This window comes from Lagenorhynchus albirostris, chromosome 13 (assembly GCF_949774975.1).
Source record: "Lagenorhynchus albirostris chromosome 13, mLagAlb1.1, whole genome shotgun sequence".
Classification (NCBI taxonomy): domain Eukaryota; kingdom Metazoa; phylum Chordata; class Mammalia; order Artiodactyla; family Delphinidae; genus Lagenorhynchus; species Lagenorhynchus albirostris.
The window spans coordinates 71,144,404-71,157,774 of record NC_083107.1 but is presented as its reverse complement, the minus strand read 5'-3'; the positions used below and the strand labels follow the sequence as shown (position 1 = coordinate 71,157,774).

General features: G+C 39.9%; 1 protein-coding gene across 1 annotated transcript in view; it reads right to left on the bottom strand.

The window, feature by feature from the left end:
* ATAD2B (ATPase family AAA domain containing 2B) overlaps window positions 1-13,168 on the bottom strand; it is a 151,000-nt gene extending 137,832 nt beyond the window's left edge. The window contains exon 1 of the mRNA XM_060169207.1: window positions 12,953-13,168. Coding sequence (XP_060025190.1) covers window positions 12,953-13,168 — 216 coding nt within the window. The remainder of the gene's footprint in view (window positions 1-12,952) is intronic.
* Between the last annotated feature and the right edge of the window lie 203 nt (window positions 13,169-13,371).

The window sequence follows — 13,371 nt, the reverse complement described above, 5'->3', positions numbered from 1 at the left end:
TTAGAGCCAGTACTATTCTACGAAGTCCTAAAACTTCAGGCACACAAAATGTCCTAAAATTTCCTCAAATATCCCAGGAGCAATGGCTTACTAGTTTAATATTTCTAAACAATCATCATGAAAGAATACAGAAAGGGAAAAAAATATATAGAAGTGAGCTGAGGAGTTGTAAAAAGATAAAAATAGCCTATTATAGTTTAAACTGTATTTTTCTTCCTGGAAGATAATTCTTTTACCTGAAAATATTACATTACTTAAAATGACAAAGAGGGACTTCCCCGTGGCGCAGTGGTTAAGAATCCGCCTGGCAATGCAAGGGAAATGGGTTTGAGCCCTGGTCAGGGAAGATCCCACATGCCATGGAGCAGCTAGGGCCCTGCGCCACAACTACTGAGCCCACGTGCCACAACTACTGAAGCCTGTGCGCCCTAGAGCCCATGCTCTGCAACAAGAGAAGCCACCACAATGAGAAGCCTGCGCACCACAACAGAGTAGCCCCCACTCGCCACAACTAGAGAAAGCCCGCGTGCAGCAACGAAGACCCAAAGCAGCCAAAAATAAATAATAAAAAAATTTTTAATGACAAAGAGACAATAGGCATACTGAAAAATGCCACAGACTTAAAAGTTAGACAGAACCAGTCTTATATTGCAGCACTACCACTGTAATTCAAAAACTACTATTTACCTAATAAGATTGTTAGAACCAGGTGAAGAAGTATAAGTAACAAATATTACGCCTGCAGCCTGACAGTGGATACAGTCTCAAGTAAGGATACTTGTTTGGCTTTGTGGTATTAACATAATTTCATAAGCTTATTAATTATCTTCAGGGATCCATTCCTTCCACAAACAAAATTTATTAACACCTGTTACCGTGTTAGATACTAAAGATACTTGATGATTAAACACTCTGCCCTTCAAAAAACTTAAATCCTAACTCCTTAAATCGGCCAGTAAAAGGTATATAAAAACTTAACAGTGCTGAGAGTACTGGGGAGAGGAGTGCATACTGATTTAGCCTATTTATAGAACAATTTGGCAAAACCTATAAAAATTTAAAGTACAGTATACCTTTGACTCAGTATTTATTTCCACTTTGCCTAAAAGAGAAAGGTCATTTTATGTGACATTATTTATAATATTAAAAACATGGAGACAACGTAACTGTGTATCAATAGGGAAAAGTTAAAGTGATGGTGTAATGATACAACAAAATGTTAAAAAGCCAGCAAGGACAGATATGAAAGAATGTACATGATACATAGTTAAGTAGAAAAATTAACTATCATAAATAGTATATAAGGTATGATTGTATTTCTGTTAAAAGTATACACATATAGGGAATTCCCTGGCAGTCCAGTGGTTAGGACTCCGTGCTTCCACTGCAGTGGCCAAGGGTTCGATCCGTGGTCGGGGAACTAAGATCCTGAAAGTTAAGTGGTGCAGTCAAAAAAAGATAATAATTATTATTATTGTTATATATGCATACACACACATACACATATAAATAACCCATACATACACGTGCAATGGTCTGGAAAGACGTACGCCAGCTTTAACGGTGATTATCCCTAGGAAGACCGAGCTAGAGGAATTAGGGGAGATGGGGAAGGTCCTTCCTTTTTCTGTGCACTTCCATATTATTTGAAATAGTGATTTCATAATTTTTAAATAAAAATATTTTGCCAAGGAGCTGAGGTTAAGAGTCTTGTGTACTCCTTTATCTTCAGTGTCTGGGACATCGAGTCACACAATAGATATTAAAGAATTAAAGAAAGACACTTCCATTTCCAGTTGAATTGTTGCCTTTAAAATCATATGGTCAAAAAAAAATTAAAATATCATATGGTCTTGGACAACTATCATTTCTCATCAATTCTCCCACCTAATAAACTTGGAGACTTAAATAGAAGAGTAATAACTAAAAAATGAAAACTAAATTAAATTTTTAAATTAATTTAAAATATTTTCAAAATTTTAACATAGAAGCCACCCCGCACCAGTTTCTCTCTTGTTTGCATATCTCAAAGAAGTTTCTCCTACTGCCTCTATATACACATTTTAAATTATTATAATGTGTCACTGATTAAGGAGGTATAGGTCTGCACCAGGGCTTAGTTTTGTGTTTTTGTTTTTTGTTTTTTGTTTTTTTGCGGTACGCGGGCCTCTCACTGTTGTGGCCTCTCCCGTTACGGAGCACAGGCTCCGGACGCGCAGGCTCAGCGGCCATGGCTCACGGGCCCAGCCGCTCCGCGGCATGTGGGATCTTCCTGGTCCGGGGTACGAACCCGTGTCCCCTGCATCGGCAGGGGGATTCTCAACCACTGCGCCACCAGGGAAGCCCAGTTTTGTTTTTTAAAAGTAGATTCCCTTAACTTGCACAATCAAGTACACAACTGCAACACTCACCCTAAGTGTGAGCACTGAAGTATGCGTTAGATAAAGGATGTTACTAAGTCGTAAAGGAAATGAACTTTCATCAAGCAACTTCAAGGCTTTATCCCCTGACAAGTGGGCCACTTGACACACAGGTACCAAATGGTCAACAGAGGTCTGCAACAAGAAGCACCAAGTCTTGTTTACTCAAATAACTGTCAGTAAAGTTCTCCAGCATGCCATCAAAAGTGCTTTAAAAAGTTTGCTTTATTATCAGTTTAGAGACAAAATGTTTCTAGGTGCCAACATCTGAATGAAATGAGTTCCAGAAGGAATGAAAAAGAGAAAGAATAGTTGAAGAAATAATAATAATTTTAGATTACCATTAAGAAATTTACCACAATCAAATAGATGAAAAACCGCAGACTAAAAGATCTAAGATTGCCAAACAAGAGAGTGATGGAAAAACCCACGCCTAAAATACAGTAAAATTTATGAAACATAAGACCAAAAAATTCTACAAAGTTTCAAAAGAAAAAGAACACCTACAAAAGAATCAGACAAACATCAAACTTCAAGAGTAACACTGAATACAAGATGACAATAAAGTAACATTCTTAAAGTACTGGACCTAGAATTTTGTATCAAGCCAAGTTTTCATTTAAATTAAATGAATTAAATTAAATTCATTTAAATTAAATTAAAGAGCATAATGAAAATATTCTCAGGCATGTAATGCCTCAGAAAGTTTGTCACAAAAAGTCCCAGACTGAAAATATTCTTGGAGGAAGCATTCACAAAGAAGAGAAATAAATACAGAATAATAATGCAAAGACATAAAAAGTAAGATAAACTGGTATCTTAGTGAAATTTATTGTTATTGGAAAAAAACTCCAACAAAAAGAAAAAGTACTTATACCCATAAAAAAGAACAAAAATTCTAGACAATATAGGGCAAGAAGGGAGGTAGAACATTACAAGAGTATGTTAAAGAGTATGTGGTTAGAGGAAATATAATTTTTTTAAGAAAAGAGTTAATCAACAGACATTTAGGTCTTAAGAGCAATCACACACACACACAAAAAGGAAAAACCTTTAAAACCAGAAGACGCACAAACATGGTCTAGTGGACACATCTATAACATTGGACCACCGATGGCAGAATTCACATTCTTTTCAAGTGTACGTGGAACAATTACCAAAACTAACCATAAACAGGGTGACAAAAATAAGTCATAACAAATTTCAAAAGATCAAAATCATATGGAAAACACAATACTGTAAATCAACTATACTCCAATACATTTTTTTTTGCGGTACGCGGGCCTCTCACTGTTGTGGCCTCTCCCGTTGTGGAGCACAGGCTCCGGATGCGCAGGCTCAGCGGCCATGGCTCACGGGCCCAGCCACTCCGCGACATGTGGGATCTTCCCGGACCGGGGCACGAACCCGCGTCCCCTGCATCGGCAGGCGAACTCTCAACCACTGCGCCACCAGGGAGCCCATAAAATTTTAAAAAATAAAATAAAATAAATCATATGGAATATGTTCTCTGAGTACAGGAGTATTAAACTGGAAGTAAATACCAAAAAGGTAATTAGAAAATAAACGCTCAACAATTTGGAAAAGTAAACAATATATTTTTAGATAACTAATAGATCAAAGAATAAAGCAAGAAGAAAATTAGAGGGACTTCCCTGGTGGTCCAGTGGTAGAGAATCCGCCTTGCAATGCAGAGGACATGGGTTCAATCCTTGGTCAGGGAACTAAGATCCCACATGCCATGGGGCAACTAAACCCGCGCACCACAACCACTGGGCTCACGCGCCTCAACTAAAGAGCCTGCTTGCTGCAAACTACAGAGCCCACCCACCCAGTCTGCACGCCACGACTAGAGAAGAGAAAACCCACAAGCCACAACTTGAGAGAAGCCTGCGAGCCAAAACAAGAGATCCTGCATGCCTCAACGAAGATCCCACGTGCCACAACTAAGACCTGACGCAGCCAAAAATAAATAAATAAATAAATAAATCTTTTTAAAAAGGAAGAAAATTACAAACTATTCTAAAATTAAAAGTTTATGTAATATATATATGTATATGTATACCAGAAGAATCCGAACAATAAAAAAATTAGGTAGAATCTTTTTTTTTTTCCAGCCACACCCCGCGGCTTGCAGGATCTAAGTTCCCCGACTAGGGACTGAACCCAGGCCATGGCAGTGAAAGCCCAGAGTCCTAACCACTAGGACACCAGGGAACTCCCTAGGTAGAATCTTAATAAGGGACAAAATTGGATATTTGAGTATCAACAATCAATAAATTCACACTGTAATATTTTTCCATCTCAATGTTTTCCATCATATATATATACTTATATATATATTTACATTTTTCTACATCTAATAGAATATATACATTTTTCCCAAGCACACAAAGAATGTTTACCAAAACTGACAATATATTAGGTCACCAAAAAAAGCATCAAATTCCACAAGAAAAATATGCAAACTATGCTATGTGAAAGCTGTTCCTTGCTCATGGACAACTTAATATGAAAGTGTCGATTCTCTGTAAATTAATCTAGGAATTCAAAAACATTCCCAATCAAAATTCTAGTTGGGGGAATTCCCTGGTGCTTCAGTGGTTAGGACTCCATGTTTTCACTGTCAAGGGCCCGGGTTCAATCCCTGGTGGAAGAACAAAAATCCCACAAGCCACACAGAGCAGCCAAAATAAACAAACAAAATTAAAAATTAAATTAAAAATTTTAAATTTCTAAATCAAAATTCTATGGGACTTCCCCGATGGTCCAGCGGTAAAGAATGCGCCTTCCAATGCAGGGGACGCAGGTTCGATCCCTGGTCAGGGAACTAAGATCCCACATGTCGCGGGGCAACTAAGCCCACGCACCACAACTACTGAGCTCACGCGCCTCAAGGAGAGAGCCTGCGTGCCGCAAACTACAGAGCCCATGCACCCTGGAGCCCACGCACCACAACTAGAGGGAAGCTCACACACAACAACTAGGGAGAAGCCCGCCCGCTATAACAAAGAGCCCGCGTGCCGCAACTAAGACCCGATGTAACAAGAAAGGAAGGAAGGAAGGAAGGAAGAAAGAAAGAAGGGAGGGAGGGAGGGAGAGAAGAAAGAAAGAAAGGAAGGACGAAGGAAGGAAGGAAGGAAGGGCGGGAGGAAGGGAGGGAGGGAGGGAGGGAGGGAGGAAGGAAGGAAGGAAGGAAGAAAGGAAAATAAAATAAGTAAATATTTTTTTTAAAAAGTCAAAATTCTAGTTGGATCTTTAAAGGAAGTCCATAATCTTAACTGGAAATATATACCAAAATCTTTGACTACGTAAGTCAACTTTGAAAATAACGAAGAGGAAGAACTTGCCTTTTAGGATATTAAGACATACCTCAAAACCACAGTCACAGAAACAGTATGATACTGCCGTAAGAATAAATAAACCAACAAAAAAGAATACAGAGATCAAAGCAGAATATATATGGGAACATGGTATATTATAAAGTGGCGCTACAAAGTATAGGTTGTCTAGTAGAATGAATAAAATAAATCAAAGACCTAAACAGGAAAAGTAAAACTGTATGTGTGTACAGCATCACAACATAAAAAGTATCCCTTACTATGGCACAAAAAAGGTTAAAAGCCACTGATCTATAATACTCTTGGAAAACACAACAAAAATAGCAACTCCAGTAGAAAACAAAAATATTAACAAGCATTTTAAAGATGAAGAAATTTTTTAAAGAATTACTATAGACAGGGACTTTCCCAGTGGCGCAGTGGTTAAGAATCCGCCTTCCAATGCATGGGACTCGGGTTCGATCCCTGGTCAGGGAACTAGATCCCACATGCGTGCCACAACTAAGAGTTCGCATGCCACAACTAAGGAGCCCGCCGGCCGTAACTAAGGAGCACACATGCCACAACTAAGGAGGCTGCCGGCCCCAACTAAGACCCAATACAACCAAAATAAAATTTTAAAAAAAAATTACTAGGACATAAAGAGTTGCCCATTCTCATTGATAATCAAAGAAAAGCAATTGAAAAGCTAGATATTGACAAATACTGGCAGGGGTGTAGGGATATAGGAACTCCTATACACTACTCCAGAAATGGAGACCAGAACAACAAATCTAGAGATAATATTTAAGTACACATATACTCTATTCCACTTCTGGGTATTGAATTGCAGTATGTAACATACAAGGAGTACACTGCACAATTCCAGGGGGAGCCAGTAACACAAACTATAGTGTGAATGGTGCCTCCTTGACTTTTGCAACATGGCAGCCCTATAACAATGAATCAAAGAGACAAAATGTTTGTCTACATGGCACTTAACACTTTAACGTAGTAGCTGGTTGATAAATATTTGTTGATTGAATGAAAGAACAAAGGAATAAGGAAGTCTCACTACCAAAAGTTAAACTCAATGACTTCCAAGTTCCTATCTGGCAAGATCAGAGAACATTTCATTCTAAGGGTATCTGAAGCACCACTGTTCCAGAGATCCCAATTCGGGTCCTAGAATACAGATAGAAACTAATAACGCTAAACATATTTAACCAATAGTATGTATCATCATATATAAATATACCATATAATGTCTTTTCAACAGGTTTAAAGTATGAAACATTTTTTACAAATGGAAAACACTTATCTACCCCAGAGATAAATAGATTCCTAGAGCATAAAATAAATGTACACACTGATAAATCAGTATCACCAAGTAGAGGGAAAGATGGCAGCACAAGTACACTGGAGACCACAAGGCCTCAGGCTTAGTCTTTTTATAGGGGTTTTTTACCCAAGCCATCTTTAAAATACTGGGAAGCAAAAATATTGCCAAAGAGTGGTCTCTACGTGATATGCCTGCTCCTCTCCCTACACGCACCCCGTGAAATCAGGCAGCAAAGCAATTACTGAAAAATCACTGTCTTATATTTCATATCCCTATAGGCTACTGTTCATACTTCCAGTCTCCATACTAGACACCACAACTCCAGATATTCTAGTAAAAATCTGTCTATACACAGTGCGTACAGTATTTTCTGACTGTACAATGGCATCCTTCTTCACTTTTTCAGATTTTTTTTTTTTTTTTTTGCGGTACGCGGGCCTCTCACTATTGTGGCCTCTCCCATTGCGGAGCACAGGCTCCGGACGCGCAGGCTCAGCGGCCATGGCTCACAGGCCTAGCCGCTCTGCGGCATGTGGGATCTTCCCAGACCGGGGCACGAACCCGTGTCCCCTGCATCAGCAGGCGGACTCTCAACCACTGTGCCACCAGAGAAGCCCTGGCCCCTATCTTGAACTGATTTATCCTGCTAATAATTTCTCATGTGTATACCGTGTGCATACTTAGAGCTCTGAAGGTAGGGGCTATGGTTTATTTACCCTCTATTCTCAGAGTCCAATCAACACAATTTTCACATACTAGATCGGCTCCTTAATATGCTATTCATTCATTCATTTAACAAGTATCAATATTTATTAAGCATCTTCTATACGCCAGATGATGCACTAGGCCCTGGGAATGCAGCAGTCGGGAAGAAAGTAAGATATAGTGGCTGGTCCCAGAGAGCTTACAGCCTACTCTCATAGAAGAGTCTAGGAGAGAAAGACTTTAACCAAAGGCGTATATTCAACCTCCACATAAAACTACAATAACAATCTAAAAATGAAAAAAAAAAAAAATCTTATACCAAAATACTCACAGTTCAAAAGCATCTGATTTTAATTTTAACAGATAACTTTTCTATTGTTTGATATAAGCCACACACAATAGTTACCTCTCTAAAAACCGTCTAGGGCTTCCCTGGTGGCGCAGTGGTTGAGGATCCGCCTGCCGATGCAGGGGACACAGGTTCGTGCCCCGGTCCGGGAAGATCCCACATGCTGCGGAGCGGCTGGGCCCGTGAGCCACGGCCGCTGAGCCTCCGCGTCCGGAGCCTGTGCTCCGCAACGGGAGAGGCCACAACAGTGAGAGGCCTGCGTACCGGAAAAAAAAAAAAAAAAAAAAAAAAAAAAAAAAAAAAAAAACCGTCTAGCTCATATTTAAATAAAGATAGCACATTTTACATGTTTTTTCCCCCTAACTCTGTACTTCCATAGAACTTTTTATCCAAAATTCCATATGCTTTTTACTCAACTCATTTTTCACAAAATCCTCCCCCAGCACAGAGACATAACAGAAATATAAAATATTCCTAGTACAAGATCAAAAACCCAAATATCAAGAAATCAAACTTCATTATGTATGTCCAAAAAAAATACCAAATACATAATTCAAAGTAATGCGGCACTTTTCTGAAGTGGAACCTTAAAGAGACAGGATCACACCCCATTCAGGTGCAGACACTGGTTGGGCTCCTTAGTTCTCATAACAAGTATTAATCCTACCACCTGTCCACCTAGCTTTCAGAGGTTACAGGTTTATCTATAATTAGGTATTTAGAAGACATGCAATCAAGGATGTATCCAAGGATGGTTAAAAAGATTATCTGCCAGGGAAAATGATTTAAGGAATTAATATGCATTCACTTCTACAAGTGTAAATTTCATCCTTGACCTAAAAAACTGCAAGTTTGTATATCTGAACTACAGAAATGGCCAAAAACTGAATTTTTTTTCACATTTCCCTATTTTTTGACATTTTAATTTTTTTATTTTATCTTTTTTTTAACATATTTATTGGAGTATAACTGCTTTACAACGTTGTGTTAGTTTCTGGGGTATAACAAAGTGAATCAGCTATGAATTTTTTAAAGCTGCATTTTCAGTTGGATACCGGAGATAATCCTATGAACTCTATAGCTGCTTTGCTTCAAAACTGTGACGGGGAAATTGTTTTACAACATTACTCAATATCACCCATATGCTGCTCTATATGAATTTTTTTAAGGTAAGATTATTTTCTTTTTTTTATAAATTTATTTATTTTATTTTTGGTTGCATTGGGTCTTCATTGCTGCAGGCAGGCTTTCTCTAGTGGGGCGAGTGGAGGCTACTCTTCGTTGCGGTGCGCGGGCTGCTCACTGCGCGCGGGCTTCTCACCGCAGTGGCTTCTCTTGTGGCGCACGGACTCTAGGCGCACGGGCTTCAGTAGTTGTGGCTCATGGGCTTAGATGCTCCACGGCATGTGGGATCTTCCTGGACCAGGGCTCGAACCCATGTCCCCGGCATTGGCAGGCAGATTCTTAACCACTGTGCCACCAGGGAAGCCCCATATATGAATCTGATATAAGGAAAAACTTGCTCTACTCTGAGGAACTTGTATTTTTCCCTACTCATCTGAGAGTTATATACATGGTTACATTTCCCTCTCAGACTTCTTTTCCATGTTTAACCCTCAATTTCCACCACTCTGCTTCTGTTACATTGGCAAATGAATGAATGTTGGAAAAGAATAAGTATAGAATGATAAAAGAGCATATTAAAGAAGGATTGAGAGGTTATTTTCTAAAAATAAAATCAAAAATCAAACAAATTTACCTATAAAGTTACTTAAAATATGTATTTTGATTCTCTCAACTAAGATGTGGATTCAAAAAAGCTCAAAAACTACAAAAAGCTAATGACAAGCCAAAAGTACCAACAAATAGGCCTAAAAGAGGTAGAAAAAGAGTTGAAATATTTTCAAAGACTGCTTTCCAGTTCTGTGACTACAGTATTAGTTTGCCGAGAGTGACTCTTAGGTGAAGCAAATAAATGCTAATTACTGACATTTAGGTTAACCTAAAAGAGGTGAAGTTTTATACAGGTTAAACAAACAAAAAAGCCAAGTATCAATATATAGCAGTAATTATTATACAACTAACTGCAGAGCACAAGTCAACTTGACATTAAAGTATAGGCACAAAAAAATCATTCCAATAACCTACAGAATGTGTCATGTGTGTATTTCCCCACCCTACACACACTTGGGGGGAAAGCAAAGCTATGACAGATCGTGGTCCTAAGGCTTTTTAGAGCAAATAAAATGTCTCTAGACACAGTGGATGAAATAGTCTAAAAAGAGTCAGGGCCAGGGGGTGGGTGGAAATCAGCATCAACTGGAAAGTGAAGAATATCACACAAAAACAGAAAAAAGGGAACCTCTTCAATTTATATCGTATCAAGAGGAATACATTTCTTCCTACAAAAATAAAGCAACGTCCTAAAGCAACGACATGAGCAACCCATTTTCCACCAAATAAGTCTTTACAGATGACAGCAAATGTCTAAGACACCACAGACACAGAGGGTGCCTTTAGGTACACCAGAAAGGGTGAATCAGGAGTGCTAAATTCTTGTAACATAAAACAAACTTGAAAGCAAGAGCTTACCAAACTCAAATCAACCCATTTCAGAAATATACAACAAGGAAATATACAACCGGCTTCAAAAATATACATAAACTTAAATTCAGAATTATAACTTATGTTCTTCTAAAGGACCAATCACAACATAGGATTAGTAAATCTCTTAAATTTCTGGGAGAAAGCAATTAGATCATTCCATCATCTACTAGGGTCAAAATATCAACCTTCTTAAAACTGAAAAACAAATGTTTCAAAGTAACTCTCCACTGGCCTGTTGTTCATGGTCTTTTAATACATTTTAAAAAGACCTTTGAAACAAAGTTTCATTAGTATCCTTCTAGAAAGAGCTCTAATATCTTTCATTCTTCTAGCAATTGAAAAGCTACCCCATGTTCATTTCTACATTAGATTATTGATTCCTTGCCTTTTAACATCTCCATAACAGCTGCTTGACAAATTACCTCACCTTATTCCTCAGGGGGTAAGGACAGCATAATATCCATGAATTCAAAAACGGGACCACAAAATGATCAGTGACAGATGAGCTAATTGATTCACATAAACGAGACACTGCTCTAATAGGCTAGGCATTCATAGCATTATACAATTAAATGCTTACACTCTAAATATTTTACTTGTCCTTAAGGATACAGGACAAACCCTTCTTAAATTACTTTTATTTTAAAATATATGTTAGCTTCATAAAGTCAGTAAGCTTGTACATGTCTGCAATAATTTCTACAGAAAGTCTGTACATGTTTGCAATAATTTCTACAGAAAGTCTGTAATTATTCTGAATAGTTTGCACAACTTTCAGATTTAGCTTTCTTATTTCAACCTAAGAGAGCTAGCTATAAGCTCCAAAATAAGTCTACTCATAAAGCAATTTTTAAAATATGTTCCAGATTTTTAGCAAAATAAAGGCCAATTATATTTTCAAAGATACAACATATTTCAGATAAGTACAGTAAAATATGTCTATTGTATTTGCCTTGGTTCATTCTGATTAGTGTCAGAACAGTATAAGATACAGAGAAAAAAATACATAATTTGTATTTATAATTTGTATTTAATATAATTTGTACATAATTTGTATTTGTATGCCAACATAATCTTGTAGACCCCTACAGAAAATGAAATATTGCTTTCCTCCCCTAAGAATAATAAAATGATGTGGATTTAAAGGACTATGTTAAATGAACAAGTTCCAGTCAAATTACTCTTAGAAAATTAGCCTCTCTCTAGACAGATGCAACACTCTTTTCTGAATTCATAACCAATCTCATAACACAACCTTATCAATTCCTTTAAAGTGATAAAACATACGTGCTAGCTTAGAGCCTTACCCTGTAATAAATTTCAAGATCTACCACTTTAAAAAAAAAATACTAAATCATCACCGGTCTTCTTCAAATGTCACTTTCGCAGTAGTAGGACGATGGTGTTAATTCACCTTTTATAAACTATTCCCAAAGCAAAAATGGAGACATCCAAGACACCAAACAATTTGGAGATGATAGTGCCTACTATCAATAATATTCGACACGTTTCTTTCGACGTGCCGCTTTTGTGATCTGAAGGCTCTACTAGAAAGCTCTACCGAGTCCCTACTAGAACCCTGGTTCGCTGGCTGGCTGATTCTCCAGCTAAACATCACGTTTGATCGCTCCTGCCTGGAGAGACGATAGTGTTGATTTTGTTTTTAAAGTTGGTGTCAGAGCAGCTCCAAACTTTTTTCACCATCCCTGCCTGGCTGCCAACCGGAGCTCTCCGTTCACTTCCTCACAAACTTGAACCACCCCCAAACAGTTTGAGAGTAAGCTGGAGTTAGACACCGGCAGGAGCTCTCACACTCACAGGAAGGGTTTGACACCGCATAAAACTTTCACTTCTCCTCTCCAACCCTTCCACCCGGGAACTCTGGCCCTTCGCTCTTGCTCCCCTAGAATTCCCCTCTCAGGCAGGACAAGGACACGGAAAGCAGGCTGTTCTAATGTTCCCCGAAAAGACACCCCCCCCATAGCCCTCTCCCCTGGACTCAAGTCCTGTTCTTTACACAAAAGAGCGGGGCCAGCAAAGCTGTCGTGGCCCTACCTAGCCGGCTGCCATCCTCCAACGCACCCCCAGACCCGGTCTCCGGCCGCCCGAGCGGTCTCCACTGGAGGCTTGTTGCCCCAACCCGGCCAGACAAAGCCCCGGCGGCCGGGCCGACTCGCAAGCCTCCGGACTCGGGCTGCCGCGCTCTTACCCGGGCCTCATCCAGAGCGACGCCGGCGCCGCCGCTTCCCCCGGCCTTGGCGGCGGGGCAGCTGGCAGCGCGGGTCTTGGAGGAGCGGGTCCGAGAGGAGATGAAATGGCTGCTGCCTCCGGTCGCCCCAGGCTCTACTCCGGCCCCAGGCCCAGGCCCGGGCCCAGGCGACTTAGATCCGAGAAGCCGCAGAGAGCTCTTCCGGGTGTTCACCATGGTCCAGCCAGGAGGACGGGGTCCACGCCGCGCCCGCGGCGCCCGCCGCGCCGGGGAGAGCCGAGGAAGGCCGGCCCGCCTGCCGGGCAGTCAGGGCTAGTGGAGCCGGGCCGGGAAAGACAAGACGACCCGGACTCTGCGCAGCGCAGACGAGGACAGGCGAGGGTAGGGCAGAGGAAGGGAAGTCGGCGTGCGAAGGCAGG